Source organism: Melopsittacus undulatus, chromosome 7, assembly GCF_012275295.1.
Source record: "Melopsittacus undulatus isolate bMelUnd1 chromosome 7, bMelUnd1.mat.Z, whole genome shotgun sequence".
Lineage (NCBI taxonomy): Eukaryota > Metazoa > Chordata > Aves > Psittaciformes > Psittaculidae > Melopsittacus > Melopsittacus undulatus.
Genome location: NC_047533.1, coordinates 70172960 through 70193698, shown reverse-complemented (window position 1 = coordinate 70193698; position 20739 = coordinate 70172960). Strand labels below are relative to the sequence as shown.

The 20739-nt window shown below is 41.1% G+C and overlaps 1 protein-coding gene across 1 annotated transcript in view; it reads left to right on the top strand.

Moving 5' to 3' along the window:
- LOC101874819 (N-deacetylase and N-sulfotransferase 4) overlaps positions 1–20228 on the top strand; it is a 77333-nt gene extending 57105 nt beyond the window's left edge. Inside the window, exons 6-13 of the mRNA XM_005151495.3 lie at positions 6813–6995; positions 8640–8736; positions 9872–9995; positions 11548–11722; positions 13121–13291; positions 15116–15225; positions 19844–19946; positions 20109–20228. Coding sequence (XP_005151552.1) covers positions 6813–6995; positions 8640–8736; positions 9872–9995; positions 11548–11722; positions 13121–13291; positions 15116–15225; positions 19844–19946; positions 20109–20228 — 1083 coding nt within the window. The remainder of the gene's footprint in view (positions 1–6812; positions 6996–8639; positions 8737–9871; positions 9996–11547; positions 11723–13120; positions 13292–15115; positions 15226–19843; positions 19947–20108) is intronic.
- The last annotated feature ends 511 nt before the right edge of the window (positions 20229–20739 follow it).

The window sequence follows — 20739 nt, the reverse complement described above, 5'->3', positions numbered from 1 at the left end:
CAGATCCAACCTTGCATGTGGGCAGACCAGGGCATGGGTAGCTTGAGATTACTCAGGAGATGACAGTCATGGTTGGACACTCCCTGATTGCCTAAACACCCTTTTCCAGCCAGATTTGCATATCCCACTTGCCCTTGGTCATTGTGCTTGTAGTAAGCGTGGTTAAAGCCCTTCCCAAAATCTTTGCTCATGAAGCCAAGCCATCAATGTTGCTTAAAATACATGCACATTGTATCTAGATTTCTTCAAGTTAAGAGAATATTGTCCATTAAAATACAATTCAAACAGGAAGATATTTCCTATTTTCCACTTAAAAGGCCCCTTAAGATTATTTTGGAAATTCTGGGAAAGTAATTAGTTTTGCTGCAAAGACATCTATTCTATGCTGAAAAGTGACCCCTCCTGTATTATTTGCAACATGTACATGCTACTAAACCATGTTCTTGTTTAGATATCAGGCATTTATGAACAAACACACACAAATAAGAGAGCAGCAGGTAAATACCATGCCTGTAAGACAGTGATACACAAGCACTGCCTATGGCACACCACTCCAAGGCACTGCAAAGGACATGAGATAATGCTGGCCCATGGTGGCCACTCACCTGCCAGCTCAGGCCAGCTCTCCTCCTGCTGTGCTGGTGGTACTGTCAGCACAGTATCTGCCACAAGAAGAACAGCAAGGGACATCTATCCCTATTGCAATGCAGGAATAGAGAAAGCTCCATCATTTGCTGTAGATGCAGCCAGAGTGGAATTTAATTTGGCACAATAAACTGGTGCCAAAGACTACTCACGTTATGCACTGGCACAAAATAATTGAAGCTCAACTGATTTTTGTTTGTAGAGGATTATGACTAAAGAGGTCGACAGCCTCAACCAATGTTTTGTAGCTGCTCAACAGAAGTTAAAAGGGAGACGGAACATGTATCATCAAGGAAATGGGGTATTGATAGCTATCTCCTCATGCAAACTGCTTTGATCATCTTTGAAAACTGAAGACCAAAACCATCTGAGACTTCCCAGAGCTGGATCTTTGAAGATACTTTTATTATTCTATCAGAAACAGTTGGTGTACAAATCTGACTTCAGGCAATAGTGCCCAAATCCTTTCTCATCTGGTTCATTTGTGTAATGTGAAGTTGGGGTTATTCTCGAGTCTGAATTTTTTATTGTTTCAGAGGTAGTTTATAGTCTAAGGAAGTCTCCTCAATGGGAAATCACAGATGGCAACAAATCAAATTCCCATGTCATGAACTTCACTTGAAAATATATGGCTATAACAGGAGGACTGACTTGCTGTAGATTTCTGCAAAGCTTTCTTGGGGCCCACAGATGTAACTGGCAGCATCATATGTCCATAGAACTCATTATACTTCAGTCACAACTGGATGTACCACTGGTCACTTATACAAAGTGCGACAAATTAACAGGCATAAAAAAATCCATTTTGTTTCTCCTCCCTAGTGCAGCCACTCACTGAGTGCATGTCCTCATCAACAGAAGTTAGCTTTTCACAGACTCTGAAAGTATGGTCTAACAGTAAAAAAAACCCCACTTTTCTTAAATTTGGGTAAATATATATATAGTGTATATATAATTATATAATATTTAATAGATGTTAAGTGTATATACCTATAATATTTTATATATATAATACTTATATATTTATATTATTTAATATATAGTAATTATATCTAATATATTCTATATATTTTTATATATATATATATATATATAGGATATATATAGTGGAACCTCCTATCTGGCTTTCTTCATCTAGGACCTTCTGCACCAGAAGTATCAAAGATGGGAAACAGTTACTGTGTTGGAATGTGGTCTTGATTTAACTTTTACTTTATAAGTGAGACTTAGGTAAATATTAGAAACTAAAAATAAATAAAGAACATAGCAACTTCAGCCTCATAGGGAAAGGTGCAACGCACAGGATTTTTCTGTCAATAAAAAGGAATTCATTTAATCATACCAACTAAATAATGTAAACGGGGAGTGTTCCTGGGTAAATGAGAAACAACTTTGCTCTTCGACTAGGGAATGTTAAAGCAACGTAGACATACTACAACATTTGTATGGCTGTCCCAATGACACATAATACTGCTGATTTACCACAGCTTCCCCTCCCATCACTGGGAAATGCAGACACATGTAGAGTATTTCCAGTGTAGACACTGTAATGAATATGGGCACAGGAAATAAAACGCCATTCAACATTTTTGTTTCCCCTTCAATCAAAGACAAAAGTGTTTCTTTCCAAACACAGTGGGTTTTTGCTTCGTGTAGAGATACCATGTTTCAAACAGATTTGATTATCCTGTCAAGAATACTAAAATATAAACAAGATGTGCAGAGTGGAAATAGAGTAAAAGTGAAAAAAGTGGTTTTCAGGCATATAAATTACTTTGCTTCAGTAGCAGAAGAGTCATGAATATGAATAGTGCTGAATTCTAGAAAAACAATTTGTCATTATTAAAATAAGTGCTTTGTCAACACAAAAATCTCACTTCCAGCTTGCTTTCTGTGCTGCTGCACAACCAGCTGCATTAAGGGCTCAAGTGTTCTGGGATTCATTATCAGTGAATGGGGCTCTGAATTATAAGGTACCAGACAAGTCTGTAATCCAAAACAGGAGGATGTTCAAGATGTGAAATATATTAAACATCTGAAACAGAAAGAGATATTTCTGTGGTCAGCCTAGCTTAAAGCTGCTTGGTATTAGTAAATGAACACTTGACAGTCTTGCATTTCTTAGCCATGCCATCCCGTTTACACATGCAGAAACACAACATGCTACCATCTAGACCCGGTTATTAGAGGTTTCTCTTGGAGCAGCTGTGCAACAGCATTTTCTGAGCACAATGGAAAAAGATGGAACAGCAAAATCCATTTTTCTGAGAGACATTCATGCAAGAGAGGGGCAGAGAAGAGCAGGAAATACGCTACCACATTTCTACAAGAACAGGATCCTGCACCATGTATTTCCCAGTGTCTTGAGTCTGCACAAAGTTGAGCTACACTCCTGATTTACTTTGTGTGTGTTAATTCATCCCTTCTTGCAAATGTTATTTAAGAGGCACAGAAGCGAGGAAAGAAGTTGTTCCTCTCAGAGAAACAGGATTCACACATAAGACTTACCTCTGTTCCTGGCCTTTTCCAGCAATGGGGAAGGGCCGAAGGATGAGCAGAAGGAAAGGACTTAAAAGGGAACAATGATCCTATTTAATTATTGAAGGCTGAGTGAGGTAGAGCAAATCTATATGTAAGTTTTGTAACTGATTTTTTGACTGCAAGTGCTAGATCAATGGAAAGGCATAAGTTCAAATTATCAACATATATGGGCCAATATTTGATTCCCAGTATCACATATTGGGTCATCTTAGTGATCCTTCAGACTCGCCAGGTACACCAGTGAGCTTACTTGGGTTACACGTCAGCTGAAATCTGGAGCTCTAACAGTCCTTTTCCCAGGGATTTCTGTTCTGGAATGTAGCCATACAGTATTCTCAAGGAGAAGCCAGAAGCTTTGTGCAAATTTCATAACTGTTTCAATTCACTAGGATAAATGGCAAGGACATTGGTGGCTATGGAGCATCGGCTCCTGGGAACATAGATCCAACAGCCTTGTTTAGTATCAGCTCCTGTACAAACACACACAACTGCAGATTTCCCTCAGGCTGGAGGGATTCCCACAACACAAAGACAAATATGATTTCCAGTCTTATAGGAGACTAGCATCCTAGTGCCCTCCAGAGACAGGTAGCTAACCTTTGTCCAAAAATGAGTGCTTTTATTTAAGACTGTATTGAATTTGGCACTTATAGGAGGAAATAAACCTCTATATTCTGCATTAATAGGTACACGGGGCTATGGATCTGGAGAAAGTGCACTAACTCTGAGTAGAGAAGACAGTTTTGGCACACTTTAAGCAGATCCAGCATTGTTTATATTCCAATAATTTTGAAGCAAGCTTTTTATTTTCCTCTACTAAGATAACCAACAATTAAGTCATATTCATTTCATGTATATGACACAAGCATGCAAATACAAATATTACATATAGAAAATTCCCTGTATATCTATAATTTCTGGATATAACTGATTCTAAAAAGCCCTGGAAGAAAGAACTAGATAGTAAAATTGTGTGACGATCCTGTCATTAGTTTACAGACAATCTCATATCAGAGAGACCAATTGCCAAAGCCGATGAGATACCACATCAGAACAAACTACAGCGTCACCTGAACACCACTGTCCTGCAGAGTGTCTGGGCTGGCCCCGGTGAGGGAACAACCTAACGCACAATTGACGTCACTTCCCATAACATGTTTACTATAGGTTGTGTAGTGACCGCAAGGGTTTTACTCAGTATCTTTCTGCATATTTGTGTAACACAGATTGCTTATGCTAGTTTAACCTCAAGAGTAATGCAAAGCAGACAGAGCCCTGTCCCCAGTTTCTGGAACCTGAAACAATTTATTGCCCCTGTAGTGCACTATTGGACACACCAAAAGAGCCCAGTAAAGCAGTGCACTGGCACTAAGCAGCCCAGCGCCACCCTCAGGCACACCACAGCAGCCCTGTGCTAGCTCAGCACATTTCTAGACTACTGCATTTTCTATGGATTGAGGCATCAGCATGAAAACTAACTTTTGTGTCCCTCCATGCTGTAAACATTAACAGTTAGTATCTATCTCCTTTTGTCTCAACTGATTCACAGACAGATGGCAAAGAGTTAGCTGTGATTTTATCCCATCTATTATGCACCACATTTGAGAGATTTTCACTTAATAAATAAATAAATAAGTCAATGGAATAAAAGAAGTCAAGAGAGATGTCCCAGATCTTTTGACTCCATGAAGAGTCATCCATTGGAACCTTTGTATTGGGCTGCATCCTAATGAAACTCTGAAAATAAGCTAATATGTGTCTCCTATAAGTGCTTTTTAACATTAAAAATAACTCATTCTAATTCAAGTGTAAAGAAAGCAAAAAGACCAAGTAGATCTACTTGCATACTTTATTTGCTGCAGTAATATTAAATTGCTGCAATAATATTAAATGTCATTGACAGACCCTCTAGTACTTATGAAAAACACTTCTGAGACAAGATAATATTCTCTATCAACATTTCCTGTGGTTTACACCATTTTAAAACTGGGTTGCAGGAAGTATTTGTTATATTGCGAAGAAGCTGAACTCTAAATCAAAAAGGATATGTTTGCATTGGCATTTTTTGGGGGTATGAAGGAGAAGGTCAGTAGACTGCAAGCCCAAAGAGGACTCATGGCCTTCCTTCTGTTTCTGGGGTACTATATACGGACCTGCTCAATGTCTAGGGCAATTTCAGTGTTCACTCCAGTTAAGCCAAGCCCGCAGAACACAGATCTTGCACAGCTGACAATCTTTGCTCAACAGAGGCTCAGTACAGAATGAAAGTGAGGAACAAATTACCTTTTGTGGAATAAAGTGGGCAAAGGGTAAACATACTGCAGATGGGCCATAAGGGACACTTTGTCCTAAGCTCCATCCATCTTCACCTTATAGAAGAATTAAAAGCCTTATCAATAATTTAACAAACTAATGGCCATGATTTTAAACATTAAAGAAGCACCACATTGGCAGAGCAAGATGGTGGAAGTGGAAAGCATGTGGTTTTGCATTCCATAGTTACTTTGAAAGTCAGGACACAGTATTTTTATCAGCAGCCCTTTCTTCTGCCAGAGCAAAACCCTGGGACCACACACCAGCAGAAGTGTGCAATGACCTGCACTGTGTGTGCAACGTTACCACTATGATGTTATTTCTTGATAACAGCGTCATTAAATCGTACTATCATTGCACATCCTATCATAGGCCAATTCACTGAGTAGAAGAGTCAAGTAGCAACACTCAGTCTGACAGTATCTTCATTACCATCTACAGAAAAATGAGGCCTTTGCAGCTGCAAAACTGAATTTAATCACCCCAGGTAAAGAAAATAGTGGGAAATATATTCTTCATGTTATTCTTACAAATTATCTGTATCCCTCTGAAAGAAATGATAAGATCTACAAAGCAGTGGCCTTGTACAGGAGAATCAGAGTAAGGCTGACAAAAAGGCAGCCTTATTGGTTTTAAGGAGAAAACAATGACAGTGACATTTAGCTGAGATACCATCATTCACAAAGGCTTGAAATCTTTACATTTCAGAACTTACCTACTTCCAGCTATGCCAATTTAAACAAATTAGCCAACCTTCATTTATAGGAGACACCGTATTAGTCAGATTTTCAGGTTAATTCCATAAGTAGCAGCCCTGAAATTAAGCTTTGCCTACCCATCTGAAGAGCACTGAACTGTCTCCCTCAGATGTTCCAGAGTGCTGGGGATTCCTAACCCTACACATTTGCCAGCGACTCCCAGACACCTGCCCAGGGATGAGAAAGAGCAAAGTAAACTTAAAGCATGCAATAAACAGTTTCTATGTTGTTTGTAAAAAGAGCTCAAAACATAGTATTAACAAAAATGTCTCCAAGAGCATCTCCTGAATGCCACTCCATGGGGAGCCCTTGAGCAATACATCCCTTCAGATAACGGGTTTTAAAGTGCACATGTGACAAGTTTCAAGATGTGACCCTCACAGAGAGGACAGGAAGTGCAACTAGTTTAACACTTTTATTGTCTTTTGGTTTGGGTGTGTGTGGGGTGTGTGTACAGGGTTTAGCGAACCTCTTGGAGCCCCTGTGCCTGCCCTTCCATCCAGATGCTGCTATCTGCTGATACCCTGTAACTGAAAAGTTTCTCTTGCCTCCCAGATCAGCATCTTCATGACCCATTTGTCTAATTATGGGAACGACCGCCTGGGCTTATACACCTTTGTCAACCTGGCCAACTTTGTTAAAAGCTCAACTAACCTGAACCTTCAGACACTGCCCCCTGTTCAGCTGGCTCAGAAGTACTTTGAGCTCTTCCCAGAGCAGACAGACCCTCTTTGGCAGGTAATGTCACATCTTCTTCCTCCTCCAATTACAAGTCACTTGTTGAAATAAGAATCGTTTCCTATAAAAAATAAAATAATCCCCCTTCTCATTCAGGTACGTTATTTCTTCCTGCATACTGTCTTAGACTATTTACGTATTCTTGAGACACCACTGCTTTTGAACAGAAATGGATTAGCTTCCACTCCCCCTAACTCAGACATGGTAAAAGCCCCTAATTGCCACTTATGTGTGAGAAAGCTTCCCTTCCCATCCTCCCTGTTTGTAGTTCTACTGATGCATTGCCCTGTGTTCGCTAATTGTGTTGCACTACCCATAAGATGCTCTCAGCCAGCCAGGTGTAAGAGATGCAGAGTCATTGGACCCCTCAATGGGAAATCACTAACATTGGATTACTGTAGCTACCAGGATGGTTTCCTACCACCTGAAACCCCTTCAGTGGAACAGCAAGGAAAAGGGAGAGCAGGAGGGGTCAGCAGCAAACAGAATGGGCAGTTCTGTTTAAGAATAAAGAGGGTTTCTGTATAAACTGTATGTTTCAAATGTGATGCTTGTAACCTCCTTCAGCACTGTAATTACCTAATCATTGTTACAGATGTCTGGCTCTTCTCTTATTCAGAATATGATATGCCAAGCTGTGCTTTCAACTATGCAGGTATAAATCCAGAGCGACACCATAGCGATCTGGGCAGTTATTCTGGGCTTATGCTAGCAAAAAGGAGCTGAAATTTTTCCTGTTATTTTTGGTCCAGATGCAAAAGAAGTCTAAATCTATAATATTTCCACTGGCATCAGTGGAGCAGCAGCAATTCAAATCAGTTAATGATTTTCTCCATTGTATTTTGATAACTTTATTCACTAGCAAAATCTTCTATTACTAGCTGATACTATGCAAAAACTGTACACATGTGATAACTGTTTTAAGAAGCAGTCAATCCTAACCTTTTCTTTGTTCACACATTTTTACTTTGCATTCATAGGTAGTAGCAAGATAAGGAGATTAATAATATCCCACATTTCTATTTTGTTCTTCCTTTTGGGTGTTTATGTAAATTAAAATTGGCACTAAGTCCCATATATCTGAAACCATTTTGTCACCTAAGAAAGTAATGCCTTGAAGCTGTTCAGAGGTTTCCATTTTAACCTCAAATGAAAACTTGATTAAATCAATCTTTTAATATTTTTTTTTTATTTTCTTTTTTTCTAATGAGTGAACTTAATCCTCAGTCATGCAAAACCCTTACGTGTGCATTGATTTTTACTCAAAGAGACAACCTAAGTGCCTACAAACTGAGTTTATGAACTGAGCCCAGCTAATGGAGAGAAGGAAATGCAGTAGTCTCATAGGGTGTGGATTTTGACACCAGTCCTTCCAGGATTTGCACAACTGTGTAGCCTTACTGACTTCTCTGGGATTCCTGGAAGGGCTGGTCCTGGGAGATACCTGAGAGTTTGGTCCCTTGCGTACTTGAATGCTCCCATGGTGTTCAATATCTGCCACGAGTAAACTCTTATGAGGAAATACAGGATTTTACTACTTGGTGTAAGGCTCTGGAGTTAGTGCCTAACACTTCCCACCTGCAAAGACATGCAAACATTTAGGATACCCCAGCATGATGTACACAACTGCCTTTTCTTCTTCAGAACCCGTGTGATGATAAACGACATAGGGATATTTGGTCCAGAGACAAAACTTGTGACCACCTGCCCAAATTCCTTGTGATAGGACCCCAGAAAACAGGTAAGAAGTAATGAATTTGTAACCAAAGCTGGCCACCCAGTTTTGCATCTGTATTTGTGTCCTGTAAATGGAAACCAACTCCCTGCCTTAGAAAGGGTTCACTCCCAAACCCTGTGGGATTCAGACAGTAACTCCACTGCCAACAGACAGTGACAACTGTTTGTATAGTAAAATTGCACTCATTTGACATGACAAAATGCTGCTGTCAGGTTGCCCTGTGTTACGATAGCTATTAACTTCTTTGACTAAGTATTTCAACATTGTTTAAGAACCTATCTGACAACAAATGTACCTAACACCCTGCAGACCTCTGAGGGTCTCAGGGCATTATATAAATTAAGCCACCAATTCCTTTCCCAGGATAGTGATAACTGTTGTGGACATACTACACTAAGAAGATGCTGAGGCAAGGAAATAATTGAGTAATCCAAGATGATGCAGAAATACTGTGACAGTGACAGAGACAGCAGGTTTTGATCCATAGTCCAATGACAGTTTGCACAGCATGAAAACATTGAAGTGCAATTTTAAAGAGACATTCTCCAAAATTCTGTTTACTACCATATAACATTTCCAGTTATTTTCCTCAAACAAATAACAAATAAGTACTATTACTGGGATTTGAAAGCATACTTACCACATACAGGCTTGGTAGCATTGAAACAGAACCTTTATTCCTCAGTAGCAGACCCCGAGGACAAATGCACAGAGGGCAAAAGGACAGTTCTGGGAGCAACAAAAACATAGTCCCACAGTTAATGCTTTTGAGAAGTTTAGTGCAACATGAATAGTTTGAAAACAAAGGTGTTCAGTCTGAATTGCCTCAGAGGTTTAAATACAGAGTCAAGCAAGAAATGCCTTCAGCAGCAATATCGGGCTTGTATCACAGAGCAGAATACAGGGTTTGGAAATTACAAAAGCTCAAAAAGCAGAAGAGTCTGCACGTATCCCCCATCCCTCTGAAAGCCCTTTGTGCGTACACAGGCCTTCCATCAATAGGAAACTTCCGTATAAAAGGTAATCTAATTTTCCCGTATATCTCAGCATGCATTGATTTAAAGTACTTTCTTGAATGAATAAAGTCAAAGGTGGGGATTTTTCTACTATTTAATGGCATCTCTTTTTGTTGTTGTAGGAACAACAGCCCTTTATTTATTTCTTCTGATGCATCCTTCCATTATCAGCAATATTCCTAGCCCAAAAACTTTTGAAGAAGTTCAGTTCTTCAATGGAAATAACTATCACAAGGGAATCGACTGGTAAGAAGAATAACAAAATAGAAGCATTCATTATTAATACATGGTAAACCACAATGGAACAATTACAGAAGAATGTGTGACATCAACGTAATTAGTGGATGAATTTGTTCTGCTTGACATTATCAAACAAAAGTAAACTAATTTGTAACAATGGGACATTTAATCAAGTCCTTAATTTTGTTTAGATATCACAGTCACAATTTTGTTATCTTTTCATCAATGAACACAATAGACACCCCAGTTATGATGTCTGTCTTCATGCTGAATAGCAACTGTCTTTTCATAACTGTTTCTATACTGAATTATACTCTCTTCTTTTGAAAGTGGCTTTTCAGCAAGTAACATTTGATTTGTCTCTTCTTGAGAAAAAAACAGTGTAGAGCATTTCAGCTGGTATCACTATCACACTTCTAAATATTGCTTTTACTATTTATTTCTAAGAAAAGCATTTGTGTAAGGCTCTTTTTCCACAGGGAACAGCAGTTCTCATCCTTGTGTGAAAGCCTAAATGTGTCAGAATCCACAAGTTAATCTGGAGTGGTTTCCTTCCTGGCATACAGCATGGAGAGTGTGCGGAGTGAATAGGCCTGACTGCTATAAGCAGGCTGTGCCCCAGCCACAGCACCAGCTGCCCAGGTCAAGATGGCACAAACAATAAAGGGAAAGAGAAAGAAATGCTTGGTGTTTGTTATTCCATACTACATAAAGGGGAAGCTCACCATGGTCATCCTATATTACATGTGTAATACACACAGTGAAGAAGGAGTGGCGGTGGGGCAGGGGGGTTTCTCTCCTCTGCACCCCGTGTAACACGTAGAGGAAGAGGCTGGCTTCTCGGAGACTTCTTCTGCCAGGTGTCACCAAAAACTGGCCTTCAGGTTCCAAAGTCAGTGGGGTCCTGGGCAGAGGGTGAGCCCTGCATACTTTGTTTCCATAGAAAGGACAAAAAACAGTGAGCCCCACCAAAACTGGGTGCTCAGTGAAATCAAATGGACCCGAAAAGACCACCAGAAAAATGTCACCTTTTGCCTCATTTGAATGTTTCACCCTTTCAGTCGAACTGTCTCTTCTACTTTTAATTCTAATCAGTTTTACGTGGAAAAGACTATTCAAAGCCAAAATCCAAATTTTACATTCTGAAAATGTCTAAAAGGAAAGATTTGGTGGCTCCAAAATGAAGTATTTTAACAATGTTAAAATTAAATGCTTGACATTTTGAAGCTTTTCCCATTTTCTTCTGCAGGTAAAACCAAACTTATTCCAAACTGGTGAAGGCTATCCCTTTGACATTGAACTTCTTAGCAAAAATCCCATCCATCAAAGGAAAAACCTAATTAGCTGACTTCGTTGAAGCGTTATCTATTACCAGTACCACATAAGAGCCAAGATGTGTTCCCCCTATTCCAGTTCTGAAATGAGCTGAGAAATTCAACTTTGCTTCTTGAGCATTATGTCTGAAAACCCACCTTTTCACCTAGAAGGAAATGGGAAGCAGAGAAATACGATCCTTTTGTCGATTTTGCTAATTCTAATGGGTTCCTTCGCCTCCCAGGTACATGGATTTCTTCCCCACTCCTTCCAACACCACCACTGACCTCATCTTCGAGAAAAGTGCCAACTATTTCCACTCTGAGGATGCCCCTAAGCGAGCTGCTTCCCTCATCCCCAAGGCCAAGATCATCACCATCCTCATCGACCCATCTGATCGGGCATATTCCTGGTACCAGGTACAGACCTTGCCTTTGAGAAATCAGTGGCAGGGGATGATAGCCAGCATCTGTGGGAATTTGAGCAACCCCCTTGAGCAAGAATTAGGGTTACCTAATATGAACTCTGTAGAAGTGGAAGGATTCTGAGTGCCAGCTTTTGCAGTTGGCATCTGTGACACCGGTGTCATAGATGATGAAACTTCTCAGCACAGAGCTGCCACCAGCTGTAAACAAACAGTTTAATCTCAATTACAACTGACACTGCATGGAGGAAAAGCAGTGCACCTTGCCCAGGGGAATACATAGGGGAAATGAGCATAGCCTTGCTAGAAAATCAGAGCTCTTCTCTTGATGCTTAGAATCTGGTACCTCATCCCACACTCCAGCATGTAAGCCAAGCTACATGGGGTGGTGTACATGTGTATAGAGTGGAAGAAAATAAAGCCTGTTGTTTTCCTGAGAAAACTCTAGGAAACACTTTATCTTTTACCGACTGTCCCGGGTTCAGCTGTGGTTTTGATTTTCAGCCTGGGAACAACAAAACCCAATGTTTTTAATTGTTGCTAAGTAATGTTTACTCTGACCAAAGTCAGTCTCATGCTCTGGCAGGGAGGAGGAGAAGTCAGGAGGAAGCAGGGACAGGACACCTGACCCAAACTAGCCGAAGGGGTATTCCATACCATAGCATGTCATATCCAGTATATAAACTGGGGGGAGTTACCCAGAAGGGCTAGATCACTGCTTGGGTCAGGCTAGGTATCGGTCGGGGGGTGGTGAAGCAGTTGTATTCTCTTCCCTTGTTATATCGCTTATCTTTATCATTATTGGTGGTAGCAGCAGTGATTTGTGTTATACCTTAGTTACTGGATTGTTCTTATCTCAACCCATGGGAGGTACATTCTTTCAGTTCTCCTCCCCTGTCCCTCCAGGAGCAGGAGGAGAAAGAAGTGGGGGGAGTGAGTGAGCAGCTGCATGGTTCTGAGTTACTGGCTGGACTTAAACCACGACACCAAGCCTATGTCTTTGCATAAGAAAGTCTACTCTACTTAAAAAATGTATTTGTAAAATATGGTGTAATCATACAGAAAAAGGGCATATTGAAAGCAGAGTTAGACATGGATTACTAATGTTGCAATCAGCATAAAAAACACCATTTCTGATACTGGTGTTATGAGTACTGCAAGTAATAAAACATGGCCTAGGGCTGCAGTCTGCACCATGTTTAACAGCTCACTTGCACCTTTACAATTGTCAATGTGAGAGATGCAAAGCAGTAAAAAATTGTGTCTATTTTGGCAAAATTTGGCTTCTCAGCTCCTCTCCCTCTGTGCCAGCACAGCCCTCCCAACAGACCTTGGGAGGTTCATAGCTTTATCCTCAGCATCCCTGTGATACCTGCCTAATCTCTCCCATTAGCACCAGCGATCCCATGAGGACCCTGCTGCCTTGAAATTCAACTTTTATGAAGTCATTACATCCAGCCAGTGGGCATCCTCGGAGATAAGGACCCTCCAGAAGAGATGCCTGACACCCGGCTGGTATGCTGTCCACATTGAACGATGGTTAACTCATTACCCTGCTTCACAGGTAATTTTCAACCTGTTGTTTAACCAAGCTCATCAAAGTCCCAAAAATGAGCATGGCCTCATCACTAGAGGTGCTGGGATATTTACCACTGCAACTCTAAGCTGACAGGAAATGCAGTTCTAACATGACCAGGCTATTTGGCAGATGTGTATTGATTTTTCTGTTTCCTGATGGAAAAGATGCAACGGGAAAATGCTATGAACTGCAGCCACATGGGCCTGCTGGGGAGACTTTAGGGATTCCTTCCAGCATCAGCCAAGGTTGACAAGGCCTTTCTCAGTGTTAGACAGCAATACCTTCTTTTGTCCCCATCTTCCTTCAGATGTCTTACCAAACTGTCTTTTATAATCTTTCCCATGAAGAAATAGATGTAAACACATAGACCTAAAGAATATTGCCATTACTAAAAATATTGTTTACAGATATAAACCTAAAGCAAAACTTTAGTACTACAAGATACACACATGGGCACTCTTGACCCATGGATGTTGTCCACAGCTCAGCTCATAAGTTTACCTACTGTAAGAAGAAGTAGTAAAAGCGTGTTTAATGAGCAAGCATAATGAACAAGTATCTCCGGAGATTACCTTATGTGAGACAGAATTTTGCTGAAAGGAGGTGGAACTGAGTGTTGCCTGTTTAGTCAGGGACCTGAAAATACAAAAAGAAAATAGAAGCTTTGTCTTTTTGCAATCCTCCCTTTTCCTATCATACAGTCTCAGCTGTACTACAAAGAGAAGCAGGCCAATCCCATCTCCAGGAGAAAGGAGAAAGTACTTTCTTCTTTCATCTCTGGCCTTTCTACACCTTCATAACAGGGAAGCAGTACTGCCTAGAGCAGCAAAGACTGTCCCCAGGCAGTATGGCCCTAGGAGCAAACAGGGTATGGCTCCTCATCTCCAGCACAGACCCACTTCTTCCTCTGAAGGAGAAAGGTCTGTCCTGATCAACTTGGAGCATACAAAGGATGCCAAACATCCCATGCCCTGTTACCCGTGCTCCTTCTTTGCCCTCACCCTGCTGCTGTCCCTCTCACGAAGATTTCTCTCCTCTTCCAATGAAGAGTGACTGCAGCCCTCTTATTAAACACTGACATCTCCCTTGTAAAACCGGTAACCACTCATGTTTCATGGTTACAGTGATTAATTTTACAAGATGCACAACAAAATGCACTCATTCCCAATAAGATGCACAGAGAGAGAGAGCACTCACAGTGCTTACTAATGGGCATCAGTAATGTGCATTCTCTTGGCCTGTGCACTCAAAACCTTAATAATTCATAATAACCCTTCAAAATAAATATAAACCCCATCTGCCTGAAATAGTTATTAACCATACTGCGTGGTACACCACGACACTTTTGATACCCTGTCTGAACATTTGCTTGTGGAGGTCAATGTACCTTTATGCCACACTCCTCTTTAATTAGAAATAAAACAATAAAACCTTTGCCAACAATTTTGCAAACCTGAGTAGCTTCTGAACACTTTATTCTAAGATATACATGAGTTTTCTGTTACTTACCTTCCATGCCAGATTTCCTAAAAACACAACATAAATCTTAACCATAATTTTACATTCCTTCTTTATCTCTTTTTCTCTGAATTTTCTGAGACTCAGGATTGGCTTGTGAGATTTAACTGTTGCATTTGAACAATGTGCACACAGTGTTATAAAGTGCCCACCTATACACATTCAACAGAATAAAGTATATCTAAAAGGAAGTTCATCTGTAATAAAACTGTACTGAATCACATGCTAATTTAACCCTATGCTGTTAGCCTTAGTCTTGGTTCTAAATAACTAGCATTTTTACCCCTACAGTTGCTTATTATTGATGGACAGCAGCTAAGAAGTGACCCAGCTACTGTGATGGATGAAGTGCAGAAGTTTCTTGGAGTCTCTCCTCATTATAATTACTCTGAAGCTCTAACGTGAGTCTGTTCCTTTACTCTCGACCTTATGGGATCACACTGTATATCCTCACTTGATCATTAATTACAATTAAACAAACAAAAAAATCCACAACAACACTAATTTTGCAAAGCTTGGGGTTGTCTGTTTAACACCCCTCCAGTTTTCCCTTAACTTGCACACATGTAACACATTACAGAATTAATGACTGCACACATTCCCACATGCAAACTGTACTTTGCACAACATCCAGAACAAATACCTTCACAATCTGTTGTATCAGATGCAGAACAAACATACAGATTTATGTAAAAACACATCTTCTAAGTCTGGGTGTGTGATCTGAAGTGCCCAGTGCTTGTTTGCTATGGGTATCTGTTTTGCTTTCATTACTAGACCATTTAAAATGTACATTCTGCTGCTGTGAGCTGTGCACGTAAGAACTCAGCACACATTTACACATCAGACTGTTGAACATTATGCTAGTCTCCAGAATCTGAAGACTACCTAGGGTCAGGTGTGAAAAATTTGGCTTAAATGTTGTTACCATATTCTTGTTGGAATCTAATGACAGACACTGGGTTAGAATTGCCCAGTACGCGAAGATTTGTCTGGTCATATAGGTTCTTGATAATTTCCTTTTAACATGGACCAAATATATAATTCCCTAATCCCATTTTCATATATGGAAAGCCCTTTGATTGACCTCCCACAGACTTTGGTTCAGATCTAGCAAAGGCAGCTATGATGAGCCTGATCATATTTCTCACTCTCATTACCTGGAGGGTGAAGCTTTCCCCCTGTAAGGGGATTAATGGCCTGTGTGGTGCTCTGACTCAGTTCCCCATAGGAAGGCAGAGTCTCTGCGGGGGTGGCAGGTGGGCTGAATTACTTTCTGCCCTCTTAAGCTGGCAGAAAAGTAAGTAAGTAGTAAGTAATTAGTAAGTAGTTTTTGTACTGAGCCTCTATACAGGAGGAGCATCATCCCATTATGACCCAAAGTGCTGGGCTCAGAGAGCGCTGAGAAGCCTGGCACCGCAGTAGGGGGTTTTGCCAAGTCAGTGTGCAAGCAGAAAGCATGAGCCTGCACACAGGGTGGGAAATAGCAAAGCCTGTACCTTACCCTGAAGGCTGATACCAGGAAAAGTGAGGGGGAAAGGAGACCACAGGCTTTCCAGCAACCCCACACAGCCTCCTCTCTGCTCATGATTGTTTAATGTTTCTTCCACTAGGAGGGTTCTGGTTATGTATACAAGAGGTTTAAAGAGAGAATTGAGTGCTTGCTGGTCTTCAGGCCTTAAGAATGTTGCTCTGCCAAAATCTTTCTTTAAAGGAAAAATCTTATATTTGACAATGTAATTTTTAAGTCATTGTTTTCCAAAGCAGCTGAAATAGAGGAGGAGTTTGAATACACAGCTGAACTACTGATCTTTGAGTAACTGCTGCTGCACATCTGCAGTGCCTTCTGCTTGGGTTTTAAATACACACCCACATACATATATCTTGTTTTCCGTAACTAAATTAAAGCCAGCAGAGTCACACACCAGGAATAAACTTCGGCCTCCTATTTGTTTGGACAGGAAAAATGGATTGTAAACACAACCATAAAATGATGCAATCACTTTTTAGAGGCACCAGGAATGCAAATGTGCTGTGGGAGCACACACTTCTGTGCAGATTTAGGATGGGATTGAAAAATGCACCGAACAATGTAGTCGCTTTATGGTAGGACTGTCAAAGAGATTGCATAGGATCACTCCTTGTCATTACTGCCTAATAACAGTACACCACAGATTTTAAAGTTGTCACAAAGCAGCCAGAGGACCCAGACCTGCAAACACTGGGGAGCGATAAGTTCATCACCCTGAGTAATTATGTGAACATCTTATAGGAGAGTAAAATCAACCCAAGCAGAAGGAAAGTACTAATCAGAGCCAGCAGAAGACAGCAGAGGGGAGACAGACGAAAGGCTTAGGCATCTGGAGAGAATTGCACATCATGTTGGGTTAGCAAGAGCCACAGCTGAGATGGGCAATTAGGTCATTGCTTCTTACACACACTGCTAAAGAGGACCTAGATTCAGGCTAGACACAAGGAAGACGTTCTTTACAATGAGGGTGGTAAGACACTGGCACAGGTTGCTCAGAGAGGTGGTAGGTGCCCCATCCCTGGAAGTGTTCAAGGTGGAGCTTTGAGCAACCTGGTCTAGTGGAAGGTTTCCCTGGCTCATTGCAGCGAGGCTGGAACAAGATGTTTAAATGTCCCTTCTAATCCATCTATGATTCTATGATTCCATAACCTGAGAGATTAGTGAAAAGAAATGAGGAAAATCAACTAATGTTGCAAGTCTTTTACATGCAATGCCATCAAGTCGATGTTAGGGTGACCCACAAAGTGCTAGGACAGGGAAACTAGTCAGTTGTCTGCATGAAGTTCCCACTACGGCACTGAAGAGATGCTTCCCACCTCTCCCCCACCCAACTCATTTTCACATGGAGTGATAGTTTAACATTTTAAGGTATCTGAACTAAATGAACAGAAACCTAGGACAAAGTACCTTTTCCACTAGCCTGGGCTCCTCACACTGTGCTCTGGCCATGGGGGCAGCTCCACATCCATCAGCCTTGAGGGGAGATTTCCCTTGTTTTCTCTCCTGTGAAAACAGGAAAGAAAGGAAAAGGCAGGATTAGAGGAGTGTGCTCCCAAGTTTTCTCTTGGAGCACTGCAACACTTTGTCAGAGGATAACAGAAGGATCCTCATGGTGGCATTGTTTATCTCTGCCCTCACAGGCACCCACCCTGCCTCTAGCATTGGATATTGACTTCCCAATGGGGTGAGCATACAGGTGTCCCGGTTCAGCCCTTCACCTCCCACAGCCTTGCTCTGTAAGGGAGGAAAAGGTAACCAGGCCTGGAGGAGAGGCTTCTGCTGGCTGCTTTAGAGAGCTTGCTTGTAACTTTAGCCTTTAAACTATCACTATTTTCAGATAAATACTTCCATTGTGCCCAATTACATTTGCAGGGTTCTGAGAGTTCCATCATGCTGGACACATTGATTGAATTCAGCCCTAGCTGTCTTACCCTCTTTTCCCCTACCCAGATTCATTCAATATGTTTCTTCTGAGGCAGAAATATTGTTTGGGGCACAGTCTTGTAGTTTTCCTTTCCCAGCACACTATATTACTGCTTCTTTTGGGAAATTAGCACAAGCCAGCTCAAGTACTTCACCATACAACGAGCAGATGGAAAAGGCCAAAGCAGAAATGAAGTTATCATCGATATATCTATTTAATAAATGTTTTATTCATTTTTAATTGATACAGCTACTGAAAATATTTAGGAAACAAGGGTCAGGGCTGCCATAAAGGGCTGGGCAAGAAAACATGCAGAAGGTTCACCCTTCTCCAGAAATCAGTTCACTTATGTACAGTGGCAAATTGCAGGTGCACCCATATTGTACAGCTAGACCTAGGGCAAGAAGGTAGTCTGTAACTCATTAACAACCTGTTCCGGGCAATTTTGCTTCATCCTTTTCAAACATCTGCTGAATAGCAGTAACCCAAACCTTGCCAATGTTTTATGCATGCTGCAAGTCCCGCAGCAATAAATTCAATACTTAATGCTGCATGTTGTTCATTCCTTATGTGCTTTAAAGCCTTAATCTAAAATTCCCATATCTCTGAGTTTTAGACATGCAAATCAAATTGTGTATTTCAGATAAGACTGCTAAGACAGTGTTTATGCTCTAATGCCATCCTTGGAATGAAAATCATATTTAGATCTAATGATATGGAACCACCAGCTTCTCAGGTGCAGTTACATTATCACCAAGCAAACCACAGTTCTTTCAGCAGACCTGAACACTGCTTACTTCACTCAAAAATCAACATAAAACCTGCCAATATTATATTTCTCATCATGTGGTAGTCACACAATAATTACTTTTCTGTACAAGTAGACTTAGGGACTGAGCCCATGCCTGTTAAAGCCAGCAAATAAATGCTTGTCCTTTTTAACCCCTCTCCCCTTGACAGTGCTGACCAGTGACAGCATCAGCTCCAGCTGAAGGATGGACAGCTGTCCTTTAGCACAGCTGATGATGTCCTGAGAATACAACACATCTAATTCCATGGAAAGAATGTATTAATTCTTTTTTCAGCAAAAAAGTTCTTTTCAAGTGTCAGTTGATCAAAACATAACCATCCCACAGGGGTACATGGAGCAGTTTGACACTAATAAAATCTCTTACCAAAACCAGAAAACAAAATGTAAGTCACAGTCTGGACTGGGGTTGTGTAAGATCCTTGAGACTGAGGCTCAGGACCTTAACTGGCATCTTACAGATCAACACTTAAAACTTGTACTCTATATGATGGCCAAGAAGAATAAAAACTAGCTAGTGTAGGTAAAACACTGTGAAAAACGTCTAACCTTGAGCCACGTCTAAAGAAAGTTTGTGGGGAAAATAAATACATTTCTGGAGCTTTCACAAGACAGGAAAGCTCTTCCTCAGTCTGTCCTCAGTATTTCTGTCATCTAGAGAGAAGTGGACAGCAACACTTGTTGGCTCACATTGATGTCTTAGTAGCTGGACAATTATTCTGTAGTGCGGTCATTACAAAATACAATCCTCTACAGGTTTGACCCTCAGAAAGGCTTTTGGTGCCAGTTACTGGAAGGAGGGAAAACAAAGTGCCTGGGGAAGAGCAAAGGTCGGAAATACCCACCCATGGACCAAGAGGTAAGGGCTTTCCAGAGATTCAAGTTAACATGTTTGAGTATTGACTTTCTGTTTGACTCCAAAGCCAGCCACCCTGAGCCCCTCGCTGGGAGCAGTGCAGAGCTCCTGGTGGGTTTCCTTCTTTGACTGTTGTTTCTCTTCTTTTTTCCCCATCCTCCTCAGTCTCGAGAATTTCTGTCGAGCTACTACAGAGACCACAACGTGGAGTTGTCCAAGCTGTTGCACAGGCTGGGGCAGCCCCTGCCCTCCTGGCTGAGACAGGAACTGCAGAAGGTCAGGTAGCACGCAAGGGCAAGGGACCCAAATAAGGATGATTTCCTTCACCGTCAAACCCCTTGCTTCTCCAACTCACTTGTGATCATCAGTAGAGGACCTCATGAATAACACTCTTTCTATTAAAAAACCCAAATCCCACAGAAGAATAACACCCACCCCACCCACTGACAGTGCTGACAGATACAAGCATCAACTCCTTTTGTCAGCTTTTGACAGATATGCACGTGCTGACAGATACAAGCATCGACCCCTTTTTGTCAGCTCCCAAGAAATAATAGAGAGCTACATGGCATTACTCTTTATCCAGACCAGGATTTGTGCATAGCTTAGTCCCTCTATACACCAGGAAGTACCAGAAACTGCGTGTAGGATGGATTGACTTCAGCGTATATGACAAACTGCAGTCTGTCAGGACCTGAGCAAAGGATGGGAACATCTCCCACTGGACTGTGAGGTTGGTCATCCACTGGGATTTTTCCATGTTTGCTTCTGCTGGGTTTTATCTCAACCTTGCAAA